General features: G+C 47.3%; 1 protein-coding gene across 2 annotated transcripts; it reads left to right on the top strand.

The window, feature by feature from the left end:
- The first annotated feature begins 13,070 nt into the window (after window positions 1-13,070).
- Pex26 (peroxisomal biogenesis factor 26) lies at window positions 13,071-19,518 on the top strand. Of its 2 annotated transcripts, none has more exons than XM_090325146.1 (5): window positions 13,071-13,474; window positions 14,071-14,208; window positions 14,467-14,762; window positions 18,240-18,386; window positions 18,928-19,518. In XM_090325146.1, the coding sequence occupies exons 1-5, from the start codon at window positions 13,233-13,235 to the stop codon at window positions 18,993-18,995; spliced, it is 891 nt and encodes a 296-aa protein (XP_090181272.1). In that variant the 5' UTR covers window positions 13,071-13,232; the 3' UTR covers window positions 18,996-19,518. The 2 variants fall into 2 exon arrangements, with proteins under 2 accessions (XP_090181272.1, XP_090181271.1); XM_090325145.1 differs by having other exon boundaries at window positions 13,081-13,474; window positions 18,896-19,518.
- Window positions 19,519-22,943: the final 3,425 nt, after the last annotated feature.

Below are 22,943 nucleotides of genomic sequence, written 5' to 3'. Positions count from 1 at the left end.
TTCCTCATCTGTAAGATACTATTCAAGGTCCATATCTCTCAATCTATCTTTAGTGATATGGTTTCTCTGGACAAATACTAGATTATGCACTGAAAAACTTATTCAGGAACAAACAGACGCAACCTAGAAAGAACTGAACTTAAGGTGTCACTCACAATCGGGTCAGAAACAGAGAATCATTTCTGGGAGGAAAAAGATTTCAGGGGCCACTGACCAAATTCAATTAGCCACTGCACTGACCTCTGAAAATAAAAATACTACTTAGGGAACCTGGGCCCTCTAAGGGAAACTTGCAACAAACAATATAGTTTTAAATGATGCCAGTGGCACCTATACAAAATGTAATTATTTTCTGAATCTCAAGCCTCAAGCTTCACTTTATTTTGTTGACGAAACTGTCAACAAACTTAGGAGAAGACAGGGAAAAGGCAATCTTTTCTTTTTTGAGGGGCTGAAAACACCTAATAAATGTAGCTCATGTTTTAAAGAGTCTAGGCAGGAAATGATGGATCCAGGAAACCAAGTGGGGACCAGTCACCAGGGTTCAGAGGGCCTTCCGTCCAGAGGAATGGGCTGGGGCCATGCCTGGGAGCCTGCTGGAACCTGGTGGTTCCCTTCTCCAAGGGAGCCAGCTCTTCTCATCCAAAAGCAGACATAACCGTTTCCCCTGCCTGTTTATTGGCTCCACAAGCACTGGGTGTACCTGGAGGCTGCTGTTACCAGATTAGGCCCCATCTTGTTATCTCACATGGCTCCTCATACACTTCTTTTTCAGTGGTCCAGTTTTCATCATCCCACACTAACTTTAGTAAACTTCCCTTCCTGTTGTGTTACGTTCCAAATTTCAATGGTTCATTTTGATGGTGGCTGTTTTTTTTCTCCTTTCTTTCCCCCTCTCTCTCTTTCTTCTTCTTTCTCTTCCTCTAACACCTCTGCTCATTGGCTAGCGTTCTTGCAGCTAAGTGAGCAATGCCCTCAACCCCACAGTCCCAGTTTTTATTCCCAGTGTTCCAAGCCCAAGGAGGCCCCAGGAGGATCAGGGATACAACACTTCCTTCTCCTCTCTCCTTCAGGGTTGCTAGTCTGCTCCTCAGAGGGCAGAGGGCTTGGGCCTCTACAACCACATCTGTCTCTTAGGTTAGCGTCCCCACGCTTCTCTGAGAGGGCCATCTCCCGTGGCTAACTTTACTCTGAGTCAGGGAAGAGGTAACTAAATCCATCTAATGTGTAAATGGTCTGATTGACTGGGGGGACAGACTGGTGAGACCAGGTAAACTCATAGAAGTACCTGATCGGGACTAGCTTTTGAAGTGAAGTTGCGAGACCATGTTCAATCTCCGCGTCTGAACTTAGGGGCTGAGGGAGTCAATGGAAATGGATATGGTCACTTTGCTTGACCCCTGTGGAATGGTCCTACTCGTCTCCTTTGTATTTCCTGAACATGACTCTCCGTGATAATGCTTCTTCTTGCATGCTCTTTTCCTCGGCCCAATACCCTTCATCTACTAGCTTCCTTCTTTTTTCTTTTCTTTTGTTTTTGTTTTGTTGGTCGTGGGGTTGAGCTCTAGGTCTGGGCACTGTCTCTGAGCTCTTCAGCTCAAGGCCACTACCCTAACCCTTGAGCCACTGCACCACTTCTGGATTTCTGGTGGGTAACTGGAAATAAGAATCTTACAGGCGGGGCCGGGAGTTTGGCCTAGTGGTTAAAGTGCTTGCCTAGCATGCACGAAGACCCGGGTTGGATTCCTTGGTACCACATGCATAGACAAAAGCCGGAAATGGTGCTGAGGCTCAAGTGGTAGAGTGCTAGCCTTGAGAAAGTCCAAGGACAGGGCTCAGGCCCTGAGCTCAAGCCCAGGACTGGCAAAAAAAAAAAAAAAAAAAAAAAAAAGAATCTTACAGGCTTTAGTACCCAGGCTGGCTTTGAACCTTGATCCTCAGATCTCAGCCTCTTGAGTAGCTAGGATTATAGGTGTGAGCCACCATGCCTGGCTCTAGCTTCCTTCTTATACAACTCTTGTCTGTCATGTACCTTCTTGACTTTCAGGAGGGAGTTTTAATAACTGCTGCCCTGACCTCACGAGCTACAGGATTTCCTGAGTGACTATCTCCATTTGACGTTCTTGTAGCACTTATCAGAACATGCAGTTATCTTGAAGAGGAGGTGAAGGAATTATTTTGTTATTACTATTGTATATGACAGAGATTAGGGCCTTTTGCTTGCTAGTCAAGCGCTCTACTACTTGAGCCATGCCTCTAGCTCTGTTTGCTTTACTGCTTTTCTGAGTAGGGTTCCTGTTTATCATGGGACTGGCCTAGACTGACTCACACATCCAGCTACCACTTGATTGGCATGATACCTTGCAAACTTTTTGCCTGGGACGGGTCTTGAACTGCAATCCTTCTCTGATTTCTGCCTCCTAAGTAGTTAGTAGGGATTACTGGCATGAGGCCCTGCAGCTGACCTCATAGTCATAATTTTTGTCATCTGTCTCTAACAACACCCAGGCCCGCACTACTAGCTATGGATGTAAGCTCCAGGCACTTGACCGTGTTCAGTCCGTGGACCAATCCTTGGCACATGGTGGGGATGGAGTGTTTGTGGACATCTCCAGTGCTCCGTGGACTGTTATGCTATAGATGCAGTGAGTACCCTTGGGAGGAAAGGAAAATGAAGCACATTTCCCTTCCCTAGGCTTCTGTCCAGTCCGTGGCCATTGTCCTCTTCCTGTTTTTGTCCCCATTTTGCCGTGTAGGTTAGCACTAGCCGGGTGGGTGTGCTAGGGCCGGGGGGTGGTTGGACAGGATGATGTGTGAAAACACTGGCCACAGTCCAGGGTGATGGGTGCAAGTCTCAGTGACTGCAGCTAGCTCTGGTTTAACATAAATGGCATCGCTGGAACCTTGTGGCCCAGAAGTCCAGTCTCTCCTTTCCACTCTTCTCCAGGCTCTGATCAAGGCAGCAGCCGAAGATGGCTGTCATCATCCACGTCTGCTGAGCGCACCCACTAAACAAACGCTTTATTTCCTGGCTGTACGTCTAGAGTGTTCTTATTTCCCTGGACTACCCTGACTGGCATTGTCCTGTTGACCTTCTCATCCTCGCAGGTGCAGGTGTGGGAACAGCTTTACTTCCCTTAGCCACATTGGATTTTCAATTCCTCTGTTTTTCCTCTCTGAGCTTTCATTTGTGAGACACTTTTCAAGCCAAATAGTTTGTAATCTCCAGTTTCTAAGCCTAGTATTGCTTTTAAGAAAGAAAAAGAGGCCGGGGATTTGGCCTAGTGGTTAAAGTGCTTGCCTTGTATGCACGAAGACCTGAACTGGGTTTGATTCCTTGGTACCAGGCACATAGAAAAAAGCTAGAAGTGGTGCTATGGCTCAAGTGGTAGAGCTCTAGCCTTGAGAAAGCCCAAGGACAGTGCTCAGACCCTGAGCTCAAGCCCAGGACTGGCAAAATTAAAGAAAAAGACAGAAAGGCAGACAGAAACAAAGAAAAGAAAAGAAAAGAAAAGAAAAGAAAAGAAAAGAAAGAAGGGAAGAAAGAAAGAAAGAAAGACAAAGAAAGACAGAAAGGGGGCCGGGAGTTTGGCCTAGTGGTGGAGTGCTTCCCTAGCATGCACAAAGACCCGGGTTCGATTCCTTGGTACCACATGCATAGCAAAAAGCTTGAAGTGGTGCTGAGCTTCAAGTGGTAGAGCTCTAGCCTTGAGAAAGTCCAAGGACAGTGCTCAGGCCCTGAGCTCAAGCCCGGGACTGGCAAAAAAAAAAAAAAGACAGACAGAAAGAAAGAATAGGCATTTGCTCAGTCAAGCACTCTGTGATTTTCTTTAGCTGTACTTTATGGCCTCCCACAAGCTTGGGACTTGGTAATCCTCTTCCTTTTCTGTTTGCTAGTCAAATGCTTTTCATTGAGGGGGGGTTAGGGGGTTAGGGGGTTGATACTGGGGCTTGAATTTGGGAACTCAAATTCACTAAGCCTACTGGCTCATGTCTGGCACTCCACTACTTGAGCCATACCTCCAACTTAGCCTGGCTTTTTGCTGGATAATTGGAGATAGACACTGACAATTTTGCCTGGGCTGCCTTGGAATCACAATCCTCCAGCTGTCAGCCTCTTCGGTACATAGCCACCAGCACTTTGCCACTAGGCCGTCTCCTGACAGGGTGAGACAAGCAGATCACCCCAAAGGTGGGTAGGGAGCAAGTCTGGGCCCTGCAGATGGGTCCCACATCATCACATGTGAGACCAACATGGCACGTTTGGTTCTGTGTCTTCTCAGGGTACCATTCTCCCGGGTGCTGTCAGGCCAGGGGGAGGGCCTCCCTAGAAGTTGACAGGCAGCTGCGAATAGACCAAGGTCCATTCCTGAAATGGGAGGAGAATACCTGTCAGGGTACAGAAAGAGGGGCACCGACCAGAAAAAGGTATGGCTTCTTGCTGTGTAAGGTCTCTCGGCCTCTTAGATATCATTTGTGTTCCTATAGCTTCTCAACGATGCGATTTTTGAAGAGTGATTCTCAGGAGACACAAACATCACACCATCTATATAAATAAAGCACTGATATACACATAGCACACAAACAGATACATAGCATCGTAAAAGCTTATGGGATGACTATCAGGAAGGTGTTTGAAAGCGGACAGGGAGGTCATACCACACCTTCTCACCTTTCCTGAGGGCTGCCCTGTGCTGTGTCATGACATGACCCTTAGCGCAGCCTTGAACTGTGTCACATCTTTGCATTGGCTCTCCTGACTGAGATTCTGCTTTCAGTCCAGAACCTAAAATATCTTCTCAGTAAGGGACATGTGTGCATATCGCCAGTCCTGGGGCTTGAACTCAGGAGCCTGGCATTGTCCCTGAGCTTCTTTTGCTCAAGGCTAACACTCTACCGCTTGAGCCACAGTCCCACTTCTGGCTTTTTCTGTGTATGTAAATCGAACCCAGGGCTTCATGTGTATTAGACAAGCACACTACCACTAAGCCACATTCCCAGCCAATAAGGGATAATTTTCATATAAAGTATAAGGGATATTTGCCCACTGGTAACAGCTCATGATAAGAAAGAATGAAGCTGGGTGCCAGTGGCTCACACTCTGTGATCCTAGCTACTCAGGAGGCTGAGATCTGAGGATCGAGGTTCAAAGTCAGCCCTGGCACCAAAGTCCATGAGGCTCTGATCTCCAATTAACCACCAGAAAACCAGAAGTGGCATTGTGGCTCAAGCGGTAGAGTGGTAGCCTTGAGCTAAAGAGCTCAGGAACAGTGCCTAGGCCTAGAGTTCAAGTCCCATGACCGACAAAAAACAACAACAACAAAAAACAAAAACAAAAAAAAACAACCACAAAAACGAAGAAGAAATGAAGCTCCAGCTGTGGCTTTGTAGGTTAGATAAAACAAAGGGGGAATTTTTTGTTGAAAAACTTGAATCCATCCACCATATCTTTAAGATAAAAATATGGACACATTGTCTTCAAAAAGATCTTTTGTGGGCCAGGAGTTTGGCCTAGTGGTTAAAATGCTTGCCTAGCATGCACGAAGACCCGGGTTCGATTCCTCGGTACCACATACGTAGAAAAAAGCTGGAAGTGGTGCTGTGGCTCAAGTGGTAGAGCTCTAGCCTCGAGAAAGTCCACGGACAGTGCGCAGGCCCTGAGTTCAAACCCCAGGACTGGAAAAAAAATCTTTTGTTATTGACTGCAGACAAGAGAGGCTTCCTTTGACATGTAGTTTGGAAACAAATGTTTGGGTTTTGTTTGTTTGTTTGTTTGTTTGTTTTTTTGCCAGTCCTGGGCTTAAGCTCAGGGCCTGAGCACTGTCCTTGGATTTTTTTTTTTCTCAAGGTTAGAACTCTACCACTTGAGCTTCAGCACCACTTCTGGCTTTTTCTAAGTATGTGGTACCGAGGAATCGAACCCGGGTCTTCGTGCATGCTAGGCAAGCACTCTACCATGAGGTCAAACTCCCAGCCCTGGAAACAAATGTTTTTGAAGTCAGAAAGTCAGGCCTGTGATTACATAGCGATAGGGCCTTTTCAGTGTGTGTGTGGGTTCTGAACCTCGGACTTGTCCAGTTTCCCTTCACCTTTTCAGGAGGCCATTTTCAGTGACTTATTTAGTGCTCCCTATTATGCTATAGCTCAGTCTCCCAGCACCCCTGACTCTACAAACACACCCTGTGCACTTGTATGTGCACACTCACACATGTGCCTGGGCAAGCTTCAAGTGTGTGAAGTCATCCTGCTATTCTTAGCACGAACCATAATCTCACCAGTGACCCATATCCTGCTTTGGCTCAGTAACTAGGGACAACTGGACATAGTCCTTCTAGAAAGAAATAAGTACCACAACTGAATGCTTGGGAAATAAAACTAATACAAAATGCATTGTGACTGCCTGCCTTGGAGGAGAGGTAATTTATATTGGGATCGGTGTTAAACTCTTCTCCTTTTTCCCTTTCTGAATGCAAATAGTATGGACAGAATGTTTATGATCCATTCATTTCTCTCTGAAAAAAAAAAGAAATTGGGTTTAATTTGCAATTTCAGAGATTAGAGAAGATAACCCCCAAAATGGTGACCCTTCAGTACCCTTTTAATTTATTTCTTTTTCTGGAAGATGTGTAAAAGCAAGGCAAAGCAAAGGCTAGCTTTCTATAGTGGAGCTAGTTACATTTGCACTGTAAGCGTGGCACTGTGGCTCACACCTATCACTCCTAGCCACTTGGGAGGTTGAAGCTGGAAGGACAGTAGGTTTTTGAAGTTAGCACTGTCACAGAAGTTTGTGAGTCGCTGTCTTGATCCACAGCTGGGTGCAGTGGCATACACCTGTTACCCTCGTTATATAGGCATCTGGAATTAGGAGGATCAGGGTCCAAGCCATCCTGGGAAGGAAAGTGGGTAAGACTTCACCGCAACAGAAAAACCTAGGTATAGAGCTGTGTGCCTGTTGTTCCAGCCATACTGGATAATGAAAAATAAGAGGATTGTGGTTTAGGTGCACCCTGGGCCATAAGTGAGATCTTTTCTCAAAAATAACCAGGAGAAGGGCTGGGAGTTTGGCCTAGTGGTAGAGTGCTTGCCTAGCATGCACGAATACCCAGGTTCGATTCCTCAGGTACCAAATAATAGAAAAAAGACAGAAGTGGTGCTGAGGCTCAAGTGGCAGAGCTCTAGCCTTGAGAAAGTCCAAGGACAGTGCTCAGGCCCTGAGCCTGAGCCCAAGACTGGCAAAAAAAAAAAACAAAACAAAATAACCAGGAGCTGTGACTCAAGTGGTAAAACACCACTTTTTTTTTTTCCAGTCGTGGGGCTTGAACTCTGGGCCTGGGTACCCCGACTCTTCAGCTCAAGGTTACCATCCTACCCCTTGAACAACGGCACCACTTCTCATTCTCTAGTGGAGATAAGTGTCTCATGGACTTTAGTGCCAGGCTGACTTTGAACCTTGATCCTCAGTTCTTAGCCTCCTGAATAGCCAGGATTACAGGACTGAGATACCAGACCTGGCTCCTCCCTCTCTCTTTACTCTTTCTCCTCTCTTTCCTTTCTCCTTCTCTCTCTCTTCCCTCCCTTCCCTCTCTTCCCTCTCTTTCCTGTCTCCCTGTCTCTGTCTCCTGTCTCTGTCTCTGTCTCTGTCTCTGTCTCTGTCTCTGTCTCTGTCTCTGTCTCTGTCTCTGTCTCTGTCTCTCTCTCTCTCTCTTTTGTGCTCATGGATCTTGAACTCGATCTGGGAGCTGCCCCTGAGCTCTTCATCTCAAGGCTACCCCCCTACCACTGAGCCAAGCCCCACATCCCATTTTCTAGAGGTTAATTGGAGGGAAATAAAAGTCTCAGGTCCTTTTGTGCCCTGGCTGGCTTTGAACTTTTATCCTCAGATCTCAGCCTCCTGAGTAGCTAGGATTACAGGCCTGAAATACTGGGCCTGGCTCCCTCCTCCCTCTCCTTTCTCTCTCCTCTCTCCTTCTCTCTCCTCCCTCTGTCTCTCCTCCCTCTCTCTTTCCTTCTTCCTCTCTCTTCTCTCTCCTCCCTCTTTCCCTACCCTTTCTCTCTCCCTGACCTCCCCCCTCTCTCCCCTCTCCTCCCTCTCTGCCTATCCATCCTCTCTCGAATTCCTCTCTTCTCTCTCCCTTCTTCAAGGGTAAGCACTTCCTGTCTTTCCCAAGGCCCAGTCTATCTCCATATTTGGGAATCTGGAATGGGCACTGGGAGCTTGGTCTTCTCCCCGTGTCTGCTGGGAGCTGTAGTTCTCAGTGAGTGAGGGCTGGCTGTGCCCAGCAGGGGCCTGTACTTTCTCAGGAGCACCTAGAAAACGGGAGATATGTGCCCAGTGTGGTAGAAGGGCTACCAGGAGGCATGCTTTGTATTTCCAGTTCTGGTTTTAAGTAAGGCAGAGCTCTTTTATGGCTAAATCTGCTAGCCTGTAAATTGGGAATAATTACCTGTCCTCTTAGCTGCCAGATTTTTTTTTTGGGTGGGGTAATAAGCCAGTATCTATTAAGTGCTTTGAGCTCATTCCAGCAAGGATTGCTTCATAAATAAAAATTATTATCTCTAAGGGGGAAATATTCATTTTGATTGCCCAATGGCCTTCGTAAACCAACTTTCTGCCTACTACACAAGAAGATGTTGCTTAGTTCCTCATATCTTCCACCCACCCTGTGTTTAACTGGTTTTCCTGCATCTCATTCTATTTTCTTTCATCATCTCTAGTGGACCTGGACCTGATTGTAGCTCCAACAACCTCACTTACTCCTCCACAGCCTCTGTGGAGGAGGGCAATTCTACTGTGGTAGGAGAGGTGTTTGAGGATCTTAGTAAGAACTCCCCTGTCGGAGGCACAGAAATGGAGGGGCAAGGGTGAACGAATGAAGCAGTGGTCCTCACCGCACACGATATTGAAAATGAACTATTCAACTGTGGGTGGGCATAGGAGGAAAAAATTGGGAGAGAGCCAGGGAAGGGGTGACATTGCCCAAAAAGAAATGAGTAATTTATCCAACTTTTGTAACTGTGGCCCCTCTGTAGGATAAATTTTTTTAAAACTTCTAAAAAATCCCAAACATCCCCTGTCTGGAGGCTTGAAAGGAAGGCTTGGACACCTAGCACCTTTAGGTAGAGGAGAGAACCCGATACATGATGGAGAAAGCAGGAGAAGGTGTAGAATCAGAATGGCTAGCATCCTGGTTCTTCAATGCCAGCTAAGTCTCTTACCTCTCTAGCCTTCATTTCTTTTTCCGTAAAATCGAGATCACAGTCTATGATACAGAGTGTTTTGTAAAGTGCTGTACTAAGATTAGCTGTCCTAAGAGGCAATATGATGTAGTAGTAACAGGACTTTTACAGTCACACACCCTAGAATGGAATTCCACTTAGATTAGCTATGCAGTTTGGCCACAATACTTAGCCTGCTTATGCTTTAGGTATAATATTCTTTTTTTTGGGGGGGGGGGCGGTCATGGGACTTGAACTCAGCCTGGGCGCTGTCCCTGAGCTCTTCAGCTCAAGGCTACTGACCTACCCTTGAGCCAAGCCCCACTTCCTGTTTTCTAGATGTCAATTGGAGATAAGAGTCTCAGGCTCTTTTATGCCCTGGCTGGCTTTGAACATTGATCTTCAGATCTCAGCCTCCTGAGTAGCTAGGATGACAGGTGTGAGCCACCATGCCTGGTTAGTTATAATATTCTTAAGATGGAGTAATAAGGATTGAATGAGACAATGTACTGAATGGACCCAGCACAGAGCCTAATACACACTCACTTCTCAATAAATGAAGTTATAGCTATGGCTACCATTGCAATATTGATTATGTATCGTGTGTGTGTGTGTGTGTGTGTGTGTGTGTGTGTGTGTGCCCGCATGCACTAATCCGGAGACTTGAACTCAGGTCCTGAACATTGTCCTTGAGCTTGTTTGCTCAAGGCTAGCACTCTATCACTTGAGCCACAGTTGTATTGCTGTCCCTCTTTTTTTTTTTTGCCCAACCTGGGTCTTGAACTCAGGGCCTTGGGCTTTCTCAAGGCTAGAGCTCTATCACTTAAGCCACAGAACCACTTCTGGTTTTTTCTATGTATGTGGCACTGAGGAATTGACCCGGGGTCTTCGTGCATGCTAGGCAAGCACTCTACCACTAGGCCAAACTCCTGGCCCACTTCTGTCTGTTTTGTGGTTAATTGGAGATAAGAGTCCTTGGACTGCTGGGTGCCTGAGGTTCATTCCTATAATCCTATCTACTCAAAAGGATCACAGTTTGGAGCCAGTGTAGGCAGAAAATTCCCCATGAGACTCTTATCTTCAATAGACTCCAAAAAAAAAGCTGTTATGTGGTACTGTAACTCAAGTGGTAGAGTGCTAGCCTTGAGCACAAAGAGGCTTAGGGACAGTACTCAGGCCCTGAGTTCAAGCCCCAGGACTGACAAGAAAAAAAAAAAAGCATCAGGTGATTGACAGAGGTCTGGAGCCTGGGAGGCCCGCCCATGGGCGGTCCTTTCTATCTCTGCCACATTTATTTCTTTGGCTTTTATCTGGCCCAAGTCTGTTGCTGGGGGAACATTACCACAGATGTTAAATACTTAGGGGCCCTGGCCAGTGGACAGGATTTAAGGAAGAGCCATATTTGCTGCTCATTTTCCTGAAATATTGAACCAGGTGGAAGGCAGGATAAGGGCTGACCACAGATGTGGACAACCTTTGACATTTACATGGAAAAGTCAGGAGTCTGGGACCAAAAGTCAGTTTCGGGAAACTGGAGATAGAATACGATTCTGAGCTGTTCTTCACTATGTAACTAGTATCAGCCTGAGCAATCCCAGAGACTTAACAGGGTTCGTGTGCTGCCACAGCCTTCTTCTGCCTCTTAGAGCTGTGTTTTATGGCAAGCGATGGCATTCGTGTCTTCAGAGAAGACTGAGGCATAGAGAACTTGGGTGGCTGTGTATGGATCAGTTGGCCTTGTCAGCATTCTATCAGCATTCTAACCATTGGCCTGTTTTCCAGTCTAGGGTGCTTGTACTACAGAAGCATCAGCAGCCTTTGGTGGTATCCCAATGCCTTACCCTGCCTGTGGAAGGAGGAACACCAGTGCCAAAGCTTAGATCAGGTTAGGGGCAGGGCCACACTGAGGACAGAGATGTCTCATTTGCTTGACTGGGTTTTCCCACAGTAAAACACGTTAATTAGATATTAATTAGGGTTAGGATTTATAAGCTGGCAAGGCCTGATCTATTTCTACTCCTCGCTTTACCCCAAGATAAGATGAGAGGAAGGTAGGTGCTTTCTAAGTTTGCAATCATGGGCCCAGAGTTAGAAAGAAAGCTGTCTGGTTAGGAATATAATCGTGTATAATGCAGAGCACAGGTAGAATAAAATAGCTTTTCAAATTGTTAAGTAGTTATACAAAAAGTTTCCATTCTAAGTTAGGTTATGAGTGAGATGCATCTTGATCAAGACGAGATGCATCTTGATCAAGACGATCCCCTACATGGTTCTTTCCCCTTTTCCTCTTCCCATTTCTACAGTCAAGGTTATGCTGTTCAATCTTTACATAATGTACATTTGAATATAATGACCGCATTTGCTCTTCAAGATTTCTTGAGATGAGATGATGGTCACAGTGGTTGGGTGTTGAAGAATCAATTTGTGGGTATAACTGTGACAAAGGTTAGGCAGTTACAGACCACTACAGAACCCTGCACAATGCAGTTCAAAATTGGGTAAAACAGAAGAGAATCTAGTTGTTTTTATTTTTGTTTTTTGTTTTTTGTTTTTCCCAGTCCTGGGCTTTAGCTCTCTCCCTGGATTTTCTCAAACCACTTGAGTCACAGCACCACTTCTGATTTTTTCTATGTATGTGGTACCGAGGAATCAAACCCGGGTCTTTGTGCTGGCTAAGCAAGCACTCTACCACTAGGCCACACTCCCAGCCCCGAGAATCTAGTTTTAAAAAGTTATTTACTAAGGAAGCTGAGATCTGAGGATTGTCGTTTGAAGCAGGCCTGGCAGGAAAGTCCGTGAGACTCTCATCTCCAATTAACTACCAGAAAACCCTAAGTGGCACTGTGACTTAAAGTAGTAGAGCATAGCTTTGAGTGTAAAAAGCTCAGGGAAGGCCTGGAGTGTGGCCTAGTGGTTAAAGTGCTTGCCTAGCATGCATGAAGACCCGGGTTCGATTCCTTGATACCACATATATAGAAAAAAGCCAGAAGTGGTGCAGAGGCTCAAGTGGTAGAGCTCTAGCCCTGAGAAAGTCCAAGGACAGTGCTCAGGCCCTGAGCTCAAGCCCAGGACTGGCAAAAAAAAAAAAAAAAAAAAGCTCAGGGAAGCAACAGAAAAACTTAGTAGTGTAATTGTACACCATGATGGTGACATTCCCTTAGGTTTTTCTTATTACTATGTTCTCGCATATACATTATGATTTGTATGTGACATCCATTTTTTTAAAAAATAAAATAAAAATAATATTTCAATAAAAATATATGTGTAGATACTTTCTACGCTCCTCAACTTCATTCTGGCTGCCCCCACCAGCCGGGGAGCACATTTATTTCCAGAAAGGTTGTTTTTTTTTTCCCAAAGGCTGTTGTGACACCTCCTGGATCAGTGTGGCATAGCAAGCCCTTTGCTACTGGCCACAGAAGGGCTTCCAGGCCCTTTAGAGGTGCCTGGGTGTGGTCGTGCAGACCCACCTGGCCTGGGACGCTCAAGGTGTACTTTCTGCTGCTTTCCTGACTTTTCCAGGCACTCTTCGCGCCAGGACCGCACTTGACCAGTCCGCCGTCTGTCCCCACTCCGATTTCCCCACCCCGAAGCTGGAGCCCGGGCACGTGTCTGCGGGTCCAGCGCGTAGCATGTTGGGAATTGTAGTCCGTCCTGGCCACCCACTTCTAGAGAAGCCTCGAGCTGGAGAGCGGGACGGGACTGCAACTCGCAGAGCTTCACGGTCCAGGACCCCGTGGGTCAGCCCGCTTGGACGGGTGAGATCTCTCAGGGTTGGGACAGGGTCCTGCGCGCAGCATGCTGGGAGTTGTAGTCCTACCAGTTCCATCCATGTTTAGAGAGCCGCGAGTCGGAGAGCCAGGGACTACAACTCCCAGAGGCCCGGGCGTCCGCACACCTGGCTGGCGGCTGAGGCACTCCGCAGGTGGCAGGGCCGGAGACGCTGTCCGGGGGTCGCAGGTCCAAGTGTGAAGCGGCACCGCCTTTAGTCCGGTGCCCGGGGCGGGTCCGCGGCCATGAAGAGCGACCCCTCGGTCTCCGCAGCCCCCTTCAGGGGATCCACGGGGTCCGTGCGGGGCGGGGAACCTCGGCGGGCGGCCGCGGCCCCGGCCTCGCCCGGGCTCCTGTTGGAGGAGGCGAGCGACCTGCTGGTGGTGCACCTGGACTTCGGGGCGGCGCTGGAGGCCTGCGAGCGGGCCCTGCGCGGCCTGCCGGGCGGCCGGACCCGCGACGCGCCGGCCGCGGAGCCCGCGGGCGCGTACGTGCCGGGCACCCGGGCGGGATCGCGGCGCCTTCCGCCCGGCCTGGGTGGGCGCCTCCGGCCGGGGTGGCGCGCGGCCTCCCGGGGTCGGGAGGGGGCGCCCGGGAAGCCCCCCGGGGACCGGGCTGGGAGGCTGGGCGGGAGCGGGGACGGCTGTGGTTTTCGGGAGTGACAGGGTTCGTTGCATTGCCTGTGGATGGAGCCTTTTATTATTATTATTATATTATTATTATTAATATTTTCTTTCTCTGTCATCTGGAGTGTTAGGTAACTTTAGAAGGATACTTGTGGAATTTTTCTACTTACCTTTTTTGTTGTTGCGAGAATTAGGTTCCAAACCCATTCCTTCACTAAGCCTACGCTGGGCCTCACACCCACGGCTCCATTACCTTCCCGCGGATTCAAACCTTATTTCACCAGCACCTTAAGCTCATTTGCATCTAAGAGGTTTCCAAGAATTTAAAGGGGCAGCTTGTGAGGCCAGTTACTACCGTGGGAAGGCAGGGAGGATAGCTGTCCAGAGAAGAGGGTGGGGTGTGGGAATGGAAGTATGGGGATGACTTCTGAACCTGAATTGGTTTTTCTGCTGACAGCTCCATGGAAGTAAAATGCTCCCTGTGTATTGTGGGAATCCAGGCTCTGGCAGAAATGGATCGGTGGCGAGAGGTCCTCTCCTGGATACTTCAGTATTACCAGGTTCCTGATCTACCCCCCAAAGTCTTGGAACTGTGGTAGGTCTCTGTGGCTGATGTTGGGATCAATGCAGCAGCAGGAATGTTGTCCTGTCCGCTCCTGAGTCAGTCTTCCTCTTTTCCTGCCCCCTACCATTTCCCCTCAAAAGCTCATATCCCGCCCCCTCCCACCCCCAGGAATTCCTAATTCTTTCCATAGTGAAGGTGTAGATAGGACACAAAGAGGGGTTATGAGGATGAACCAACTGTGGAGCACTGACTCTTCCTTTTTGGGGGTTGCATTATTTGGGGAGACAGCATTCTTTTATACAGCAAAATGCAAGAACCTGGAGTTGTGCTGGATGTGGTCAGTGCCTGGCTCCAGGACTCAGACAACCAAGGTCTTCCAGAATATAGAGTTGTGGCTGAGCTGCACCTGCAACGAGTGCTGCTGCCCCTGGGCCTCGTGTCTGAAGCTGAGGAATTCGTGATGGGCTCTAGAGTCTTCGTTGAGGAGCAACGGCAGAGAGTACTGCAGGCTGTACATGCAGCGAGGCAACAGCTCGAAAAGAAGCACTCAGGCTTCCTGGAGGCCCAGAAGCTAAACCAAGAAGGTAGGCTTTTTCTTTTCTTTTTGTGATATCTACTGGTATACTTTCCTTGTACCTTAGGTCCTTTGTAACTTCTTTCTGTTTTTTTTTTTTGCCAGTCCTGAGGCTTGAACTCAGAGCCTAGGCACTGTCCTTGGGCTTTCTCAAGGCTGTAGCTCTGGAGCCACAGCACTACTTCCAGGTTTATCTGTGTATGTGGGTACTGAGGAGCCTACCCTTGAGCCAAGCCCCACTTCCCGTTTTGTAGAGGTTAATTGGAAATAAGAATCTCAGGTCTGGGCTCAGCCTCCTGAGTGGCTAGGATTATAGGAATCTCAGGTCTGGGCTCAGCCTCCTGAGTGGCTAGGATTATAGGCGTGAGCCACTGCATCCATTGGGTACCGAGGAATTTAACTCAAGGTTTTGTGCATGCTAGGCAGACTACTATTAGGCCATGTTCCTGGCCCCCTTTGTAATTTTGTAAGAGTTTGGGAGCAGCCTTTATGTAGGTAACTTCACAGAATAGAAACCTGATGAGTTGCTTCACAGAACCAGCCAGCCCCTGGCTGGAATGAAAGAAGGGTCTCCTGGGGAGATGTTACTGGGTCTCCTGAAAGTCACCTTCCTTTTTTTGTTGTTGTTGGTCCTGGGGCTTGAATTATGGCCTGGGTATTGTTCTTGAGCTTTTTTGCTCAAGGCTAGCACTCTTATACTTTGAGCCACAGCACCAGTTTTCTGATGGATAATTGGAGATGAGTCTCATGAACTTTCCTTCCCAGGCTGGCTTTGAACCTCAATCCTCATATCTCAGCCTCCTGAGTAACTAGGATTATAGAGGTGAGCCACCAGTGCCCGGCTCACTTTCCCTTTTATGTCTGATTGATTGGTCATTTTCTCTTTAGCTTGTGTCTCTTGCTTGCTTCTACCATGCTGGTCTGGCTAGGATGTCATTCTTCCTTTCACTTTTGTCCCCAATACAGACACTTCTGAGACATCCTGGTGTAGACAAACTAATACAATAACCTGGTCACTTGACTTAGGAAATAAAAGTTATTTGCCTTCAGAAGCTGGGAGTTTGGCCTAGTGGTAGAGTGCTTGCCTAGCATGCACAAAGACCTGGGTTCAGTTGTTCTGTACCACATTCATAGTGGTGCTGAGGCTCAAGTGATAGAGCTCTAGCCTTGAGAAAATCCAAGGACAGTGCTCAGGCCCTGAACCCAAGCCTAGGACTGGCAAAAAAAAAAAAAGAAAGAAAGAAAAGTTATTTGCCTTCAGCTTTAGGCTGCTGGGTGCAGCCTCTCATCTCCCTGACTATCAGCATGCACGCTGTTGACTCTACACTAAAGACTTCTAGATAGTGTTCTGAAGGGTCCCTTGCATGGGCGTGGGATGAGAATTGTCCAGATACAAGGGACAGTATAGATCCTTTATTCTAGACCCCTCCTTGGTTCCTGAATCCTTCAGCAACTTTTTTTTGCATCTGCTTAAAAATACTTCCAAGGATAGAAAATTCTGTTTTCTGAAGCAGCACATCTGTCTCTGAACAGTTATGTAGGGATGTTCTTTCTTATGCCTGATTTAAAAAAATTTTTTTACATCATATTTCAAATGAAGTGTTTAACAAACAAGTATTCAAGAAGGGAATCTCTATATACAGTCACTGGCACTTAGATTTTAGAACATAATCGAAATTAGGCTGAGGGTTTGTATGTCATAGATACGTATTAATCTATGTAATAAAACATTATGTCTATGTAGTTGCATTTATATTTCCAGTACCATGTCCATAGCATTGGGTATGCAACTTTTGAGTCCTCGCTCTTATACTGTTTGGATCTAATAGTCACATACTAAGGATACCATGCGCCTTTTGTTCCTTTGGTCTTGTCTCACTCAACATGATTTGCTCTAGATTCATCCACTTTCCTGCGAATGCCATTATTTTATCTTGTCTATTGTCTTATGCCTGATTTTTAACTATTTCACCAGGTAGGCTTTATCCACTGATTCCTGTGTTTTGGTTTTATTTTTTTCTTTTAGTTCTATATAAAATAGATATATCCCTGCTTTTTAAATCTTTCATAAGTATCTGTCAGCTTATGCTGGCTGAAATATAAGCATCATGGTTTGAAGCCAGCCTGGACAGGAAAGTCTATGAGACTCCCACATCCAAAAAACTATCAAAAAGCTAGAAGTGGAGCTGTAGCTCAAGCGGTAAAGTATGAGACTTGAGAAAAAAAAAAAAAAAAACAGGAACAGCACCCAAAACCTGAGTTAAGTCCTAGGATTGGCGCATGCACAAACACATACGTACACACACAGAGTGTCAACTTCCTTAGAAGATTATCATTTGGTTCTCTGAAGTATTTTTCTAAGAGCATGAACTTGCCTAGATGGAATTTTTTTTTTTCTCAGCAAGCAGGCTGTTGGCTTCAAGAAACCCTGGCCTGCCAGATCCACTGCCCTTCATCTCTGTGGTAGGGACGATAGCATCAGGGGTTTCATGTTAGGACTGGTACCCTTGTTTTTCAGTGCTGGTGTTCACATAGATAATCACAAGACATTTGGATTCTTCCCTGTATGTTTTATGCACCCTTCATTCCCCTGCATGTCTTAGAGTTATTCTTTGTGTGTGTGCTACAGGCCAGAATATAAAGAATGTTAAAAATGAGGAGGCTTAGTGGGGCACGGTGGCTCACGCCTGTCATCCTAGCTACTCAGGAGGCTGAGGTCTGAGGATCAAAGTTCAAAGCCAGTCCAGGCACAAAAGGACCTGAGACTCTTATCTCCAATAAACCTCTAGAAAATGGGACGTGGGGTTTGGCTTAAGGGTAGGGTGGTAGCCTTGAGCTGAAGAGCTCAGGGACAGCGCCCAAGCTGAGTTCAAGCCCCATAACCCACAAAAAAAACCCCAAACAAATAAAACACAGCTATGCCAGGCCTACTCAGATAAGGAGGGGCCTGCCCATGAAACTATGGTAATATATCCTCCTAATATTTCTAGATTGCTAGCATGTAGATCAGTAGTAGATCAATTTCCCAGCATGCATAAGACCCTGGATTTGATCCCCAGTGCTCTAAGTTAAAAAAAAAAAAACAAACAGCCCCCCTCCCAGTTTTGGAGGCTTTGTAATGTCCCCTTGAACTACCTCATGAGCTTTGTGAGAAAATTATCCTCGTGTGTGTGTGGGGGGGGGGGTTGAACTGAGGTCCTGGCTGCTGTCTTTTAGTTTTTTTGCTCAAGGCTGGCTCTCTACTACTTGAGCTATAGTTTTGCTATTAGATTTTTTGGTAGTTAATTAGAGATAAGAGTCTCATAGACTTTTCTGCTCCTGCTGGCTTCAAACCACCATCCTGAAATCTCAGACTCCTGGCATGATAGGTGTGAACCAGTGGCAGCCAGCTCTTTTTGCTCAGTTCTTATAATCTGACTCAAAGCTGAGAGCGAAGAAATCTGACTCTCCTGACTCACCCTGGAATTACATTCTGTGCCCTGGCCAGGGTCCTTGTCCCATCAGTTCCTGTCATTGCTGATGTTGCTTCGTCAGCTTTGGGACTCTGCCACGAGCCGCCTTCTTTCTTTGCCCCTGAAGAAGAGCCTCCTGGCTGCCCTGATTCTCTGCCTCCTGGTGGTGAGGTTTGACCCAGGTGAGTGGTGGAGTCTCTCTGCTCCTGGGGAAAGGGGGCCGGAGAGTGGCGGGGCCCCCAGGGAGCAGGGGCTCTGCCCCAGGCTCACCACCATGTTGGGGATAGAGCCACCTCCTGTGGCATTGCACCCTAAGCCCCACAAGTTCAAGTGTTACTATTTAACAAAGCATGGAATTGAAAATGAATTTCTCACACATTGTAGAAAATGTGGGAAGCAGAGGAGAGCATAAAGAAGAAAGCAGACACCTATAAGGGGCATTGCTATGGTCACTTGTACATCTGTCACCTAAGCCGCATAGCTCCCAGGCCTGAATTCAGGCTCCATGACCCACAAGAAAAATTGAAAACAAACTCTGTGTGTGTGTGTGTGTGTGTGTGTGTGTGTGTGTGTGTGTGTGTGTGTGTGTGGAGGGTGCAGATATGAAGAAGTTACCACATGGGCTTTACAGGCAAACACGGAAGGGGAATCGGGTGGGAGCATTCACAGCTGTCTTTTCATTGCCCCACAGCTTCTCCTTCTTCTTTGCCCTTCCTCTACCAGCTGGCTCAGCTCTACCGTCGGATCAGGAAGGCTACACTTGCTCACCTCCACCCACTTCTCCTCCATGACTAAGTGGTCCCCCTGGCTGTCTTGGCCTCTCGCTGTCTGCCTCCTCCTCCAATACAGAATAGCTGGGCTCATGATCTGGCTCTTGTGGCCACTCAGCCCCCTGGGAATGAGCCTGGCTGGTGTTACAATGAGCAACTGAGCAGGACGCCTCTTGTGGCTCTGAGCCCTCTCTTCTGCACCTCACTGGCTGGCCTTGGGGCATCATGTAAATAGTGTTGCTTGAGCACAGTGGTCTAGAACAATACCTCTTATACCAGTGGACACTGGGAAAGGAAGGAGGGGTTTGGAAACTGGGAGTTTGCCCCCAGAAACATTCTATTTTTTGGCAAAGGCAAGTGTTGACTTTCAAGGTCAGGGTGTTGATGGAACTGTAAGTTCTGAAATTACCCTATGGGGCAGCACCCTAATTACTGTAGGAAGTCAGAAGAACTTTTTTTTCCCCTATGCCTCTCCATAAAAAAGTAAGTATAATTATGTCTGCAGTTACCATCATCCCTCAGTGGACATGAGACCCCCTTTGCTGAAGGTGTGTTACCGTTCCGAACCATGCAGGTGACCATAAGAGCAAAGTGAGCCAGGCCTGTTATCATGGGGGAAAGTGATGTTGGACTTCAGTTCCATTTTCTAGCATGTTAGCTGCTAAACCCAGTTACATGGCACTGGATCTCTGCCATTCTGCCCCACCATGCCCTCTACCTGCCCTGAAAACTCGGTTTTCAAAGTTTCTTCAGATTCTCTTGCCTCCTTGGTCCCCACTGGAGCAGGTTTCCCTTTCTATGTACCTTGTCCTGGTTCTGTTCTATTATTTGTGTAATGCACAGGCTTTCTACACGTATAGCCTTGAAAAGTAGGCCAGCCTCAGAGGCCAATGAGCTGAAAATGGAACTGGGTAATCAGGTGAGCTGAAGGGCTGTGTGGGGGCCCAGCGGAGGCCAGCATGGTTTCGGGGCAGGAACTGTGAAGCTCGGGGAGGTGGAGCTGGAACCCTGGCATGGATGTGTTGAAACATTCCAGCATTTCTTCTTGATGGCCGCAGTATCTTCCATGTGTCCTTACAAGTGGATGCAGAGTACCCATCAAGGTGATGGAAGCCCTCCACAACAGGAAGCTCTGCTCAGAGGCCAAGCAGGCCACCCGCTGCGGGGGCTAGGCTGGATGCCAGGGATACAGGGGTTGATTTCAGGGATTTAGAAAAAGGAAGCTACAGGCATTGGAGTTGGATCTAAATCCCTATGGCTTGATCCAACTAAATAGGAAATAAATGTGTGGTTTTGCTTGTTTAGTTTTTATAGAGAACTTAGAAACCCAAGGTGAGAATGAAGATTTAGGATAAGGTTTCTGATCTGGCCTTTAGAATTCTTTTTTTATCTTTTTTGAGGTAGGGTCATGCCAGGTTGCTCCAAATCCCTGGGTTCACATAATGTTCCTGCCTCAGCTTCCCAAGTAGCTGGGACTTTCGTTCCTGGCTTGGCATAATTTTGTATGAGTACCTGGTCCCATTCACCATCCTAGAGAAAAGTCACCAATGCCTGTCACGTTCCAGAGCGTAAATCCAGATTCCTTTTCATGGAACTCAAGGCCCCTTCTGTGCAGGCTGTGGCAGATACTTCCCTTTGCCGAGTGGCCCTCGCCCTCCCGATACCAAGCACCAGGCCCAACATGCTTCCCAGACCTTTGCTGTAGCTCTTGTTTCCTTTGCAGGGTCCAGTACTTGCACTGTCCAGGGATCTCCTTGACCTAGGCTTGCTCTGGATTCCTCTGGGAATCTTCCTGACTCTACTTCTAGGCCCCTGTCTCATAACCCTCCTGCAGTATTGCTATAGCAGAGCATTTTCTGTTGGCTTCGTGCTCTCAGCTCTTTGAAGATGGGGAGTAAGACCATGGGCAGAGTCTAAGTTCAACTCAGATCCAGGCCCTGCTGTGTCGAGTGACTATTGGATATTAGTTTTACCTTTGTCAGACTTAGTCATTTCTTACACTGGTGGCTGGTAAAGGAAGGTACCTCGTGGGGTTACAGATAGGTTAACAGAAGTAACTCAAGGGGGCTTTGGGTGGCTATGGTCCTGTATGGTGAAACCATGAACGTTCAGAAGCCTTAGTTCTGCCCAACTCATTTTTCTGCTCTCCCTTGAGGTTCCCAGCGTTGCTTTGCCAGTCACGTTAGGACCTCTGGTGTGGTGGCTCGTTGATGCTGCCATCCAGTCTGGTACCCAGGGCAAGCCACCACTGAGTCAGGGATCCAGGCTGGAGCTCACATGATTCTCCATGCTGGGCCTAACAAGGTCACAATGAAAGGAGGGCCTTCCTTCTTGATAGACATAGACCTGTACCATCTGGTACAGTCGCCGTCACCAAGATGTGGCTTTAGAGCATTTGAAATATGTCTAGTCTATGTGGAGACAGTCCTTAATTGTATACTGTCACTGGGCTTTGAAGACTAAGTGCTAAAAGAAAGGAAACGGGATCATTTTTATCTTGATTTCATGCTGAAATGGTATTTTGGATACATTGTGTTAAATAAAATGTACAGCTAATTTCATCTTTCTACTTTGTGTGAGGCTGCTACTGTGAAATGATCTTCGTGGCTCACGTTTGGTGTGAGTTCTGTTTATGCACACCATACACATCTGTCTTCTCAGAGGGGGATGGACGTCAGGGCACTGCACAGGGCCGTGGAAAGAGCCCTTTCCACGTGGATGGCAGTGCTGCCTTTCTTGTTTCATGAAATTAAACCCCAGCAAGATGAAACTTTGTTCCAAGTCACACAGCCCAAATAAGACCCAGGTCTTCTGACTATCAGGCCTGGTGGCCTCACTCAACTCCCAAGACCTCATTCTCTGTCACTCACACAGATATATCCTGGAGATTTGATTGACTTTTTGCAGGGGTCTGGAAGTATGTGATGTACAACAAACATTTCTAACTTCAGGGGAGGGCAGGAATGTGTTTGGGGGGGTGGGGGGGCCGTGTGGAGAGTGAAATTACTGTAGGTGATCAGGGGTTGGGGGGACTGCTGGTGCCTGGAGGAGCACATGAAGTTCCAGAAAGGTCCAGTAGGGATGAGGTAACATTTCATAACTTTGTTCAGGGGATTCTATTCTTTGGCGTGGGTATGTGTATCTATGTGTGTGTGTGAAAACTGGTTTTGCACACATGGTACAAAGTACAAAAGCTACAAAAGGACAGTCATGTAAATGAAAAGTGTTCCCTTCATAGTGCCTGTTTCCTATCCAGAGGCAAGCACTGCTGAGTTTGCTAACCCTTCTAGGTATATTCTCTGATACCAAGTTTTTTATTTCTCATATACAAATGATACCGTACTTCATCCATTTTACAATCTGTTCACACTTTTTTTTGAAATATGAACTGGGAGTCTTTCCTATGAGCAGAATTGCCTTATTCCTCATTGAGAAATGGAACCAGTTACATTTGCCTTTTATATATGGAGAAATCTCTCCGCCCTTTCTCTAGGCTTAATAGTTATAAGCCATAGTCACTTGTCCATACTGTCACTTCTCTGAGGGCAGTTGTGGCTCTCCCTGCCTGGGGCCTACTCCAGCTGCAATGGGTGGGCAGCCATTTCGTATGCTAGACATTGAGGGTTTTTTTCATCGGTGCTAAAGCAGTCCCTGCCATGTGGCTGTCCTAAAGAAGAAAGAAAAGGCCGGACATAAATTGCACCTAAAGCCCTGTTAAGGACCTCAGCTCTCCTCTCCTCTCCCAGAGAAGCTCAGGGCCTGGACTGTAAGGTGCCTAAGGCCTGGCTGGAGTCAGCCTCTCCCTCCTTGGAACCTCACAGGCAGTGTTGAAGGAAAAATAGAGGGCCCTTCTGGCAGCTGTTGAGGGTCAGTACTTGAACTGTAATAGAACCTTGGTGTCATGATGGCAAGGACTGGACACTGGCCTTGAGTCCACTGGAGCTGATTGAGCAGATGAGCTTTCTCTTG

The sequence above is a fragment of the Megascapheus bottae genome, chromosome 37, assembly GCF_031878675.1.
Source record: "Megascapheus bottae isolate mThoBot1 chromosome 37, mThoBot2.hap1, whole genome shotgun sequence".
NCBI classification, from domain to species: Eukaryota; Metazoa; Chordata; class Mammalia; order Rodentia; family Geomyidae; genus Megascapheus; species Megascapheus bottae.
The sequence above is the reverse complement of the archived record's forward strand: the minus strand, read 5'-3'. Positions and strand labels throughout refer to the sequence as shown.

Coding starts and splice junctions, on each gene's coding strand:
- Pex26 (XM_090325145.1), top strand. CDS start 13,233: ATGAAGAGCGACCCCTCGGTCTCCGCAGCCCCCTTCAGGGGATCCACG. Junction 13,475..14,070: donor GCCGCGGAGCCCGCGGGCGC/GTACGTGCCGGG, acceptor TTCTGCTGACAG/CTCCATGGAAGTAAAATGCT. Junction 18,387..18,895: donor GGTGGTGAGGTTTGACCCAG/GTGAGTGGTGGA, acceptor ATTGCCCCACAG/CTTCTCCTTCTTCTTTGCCC.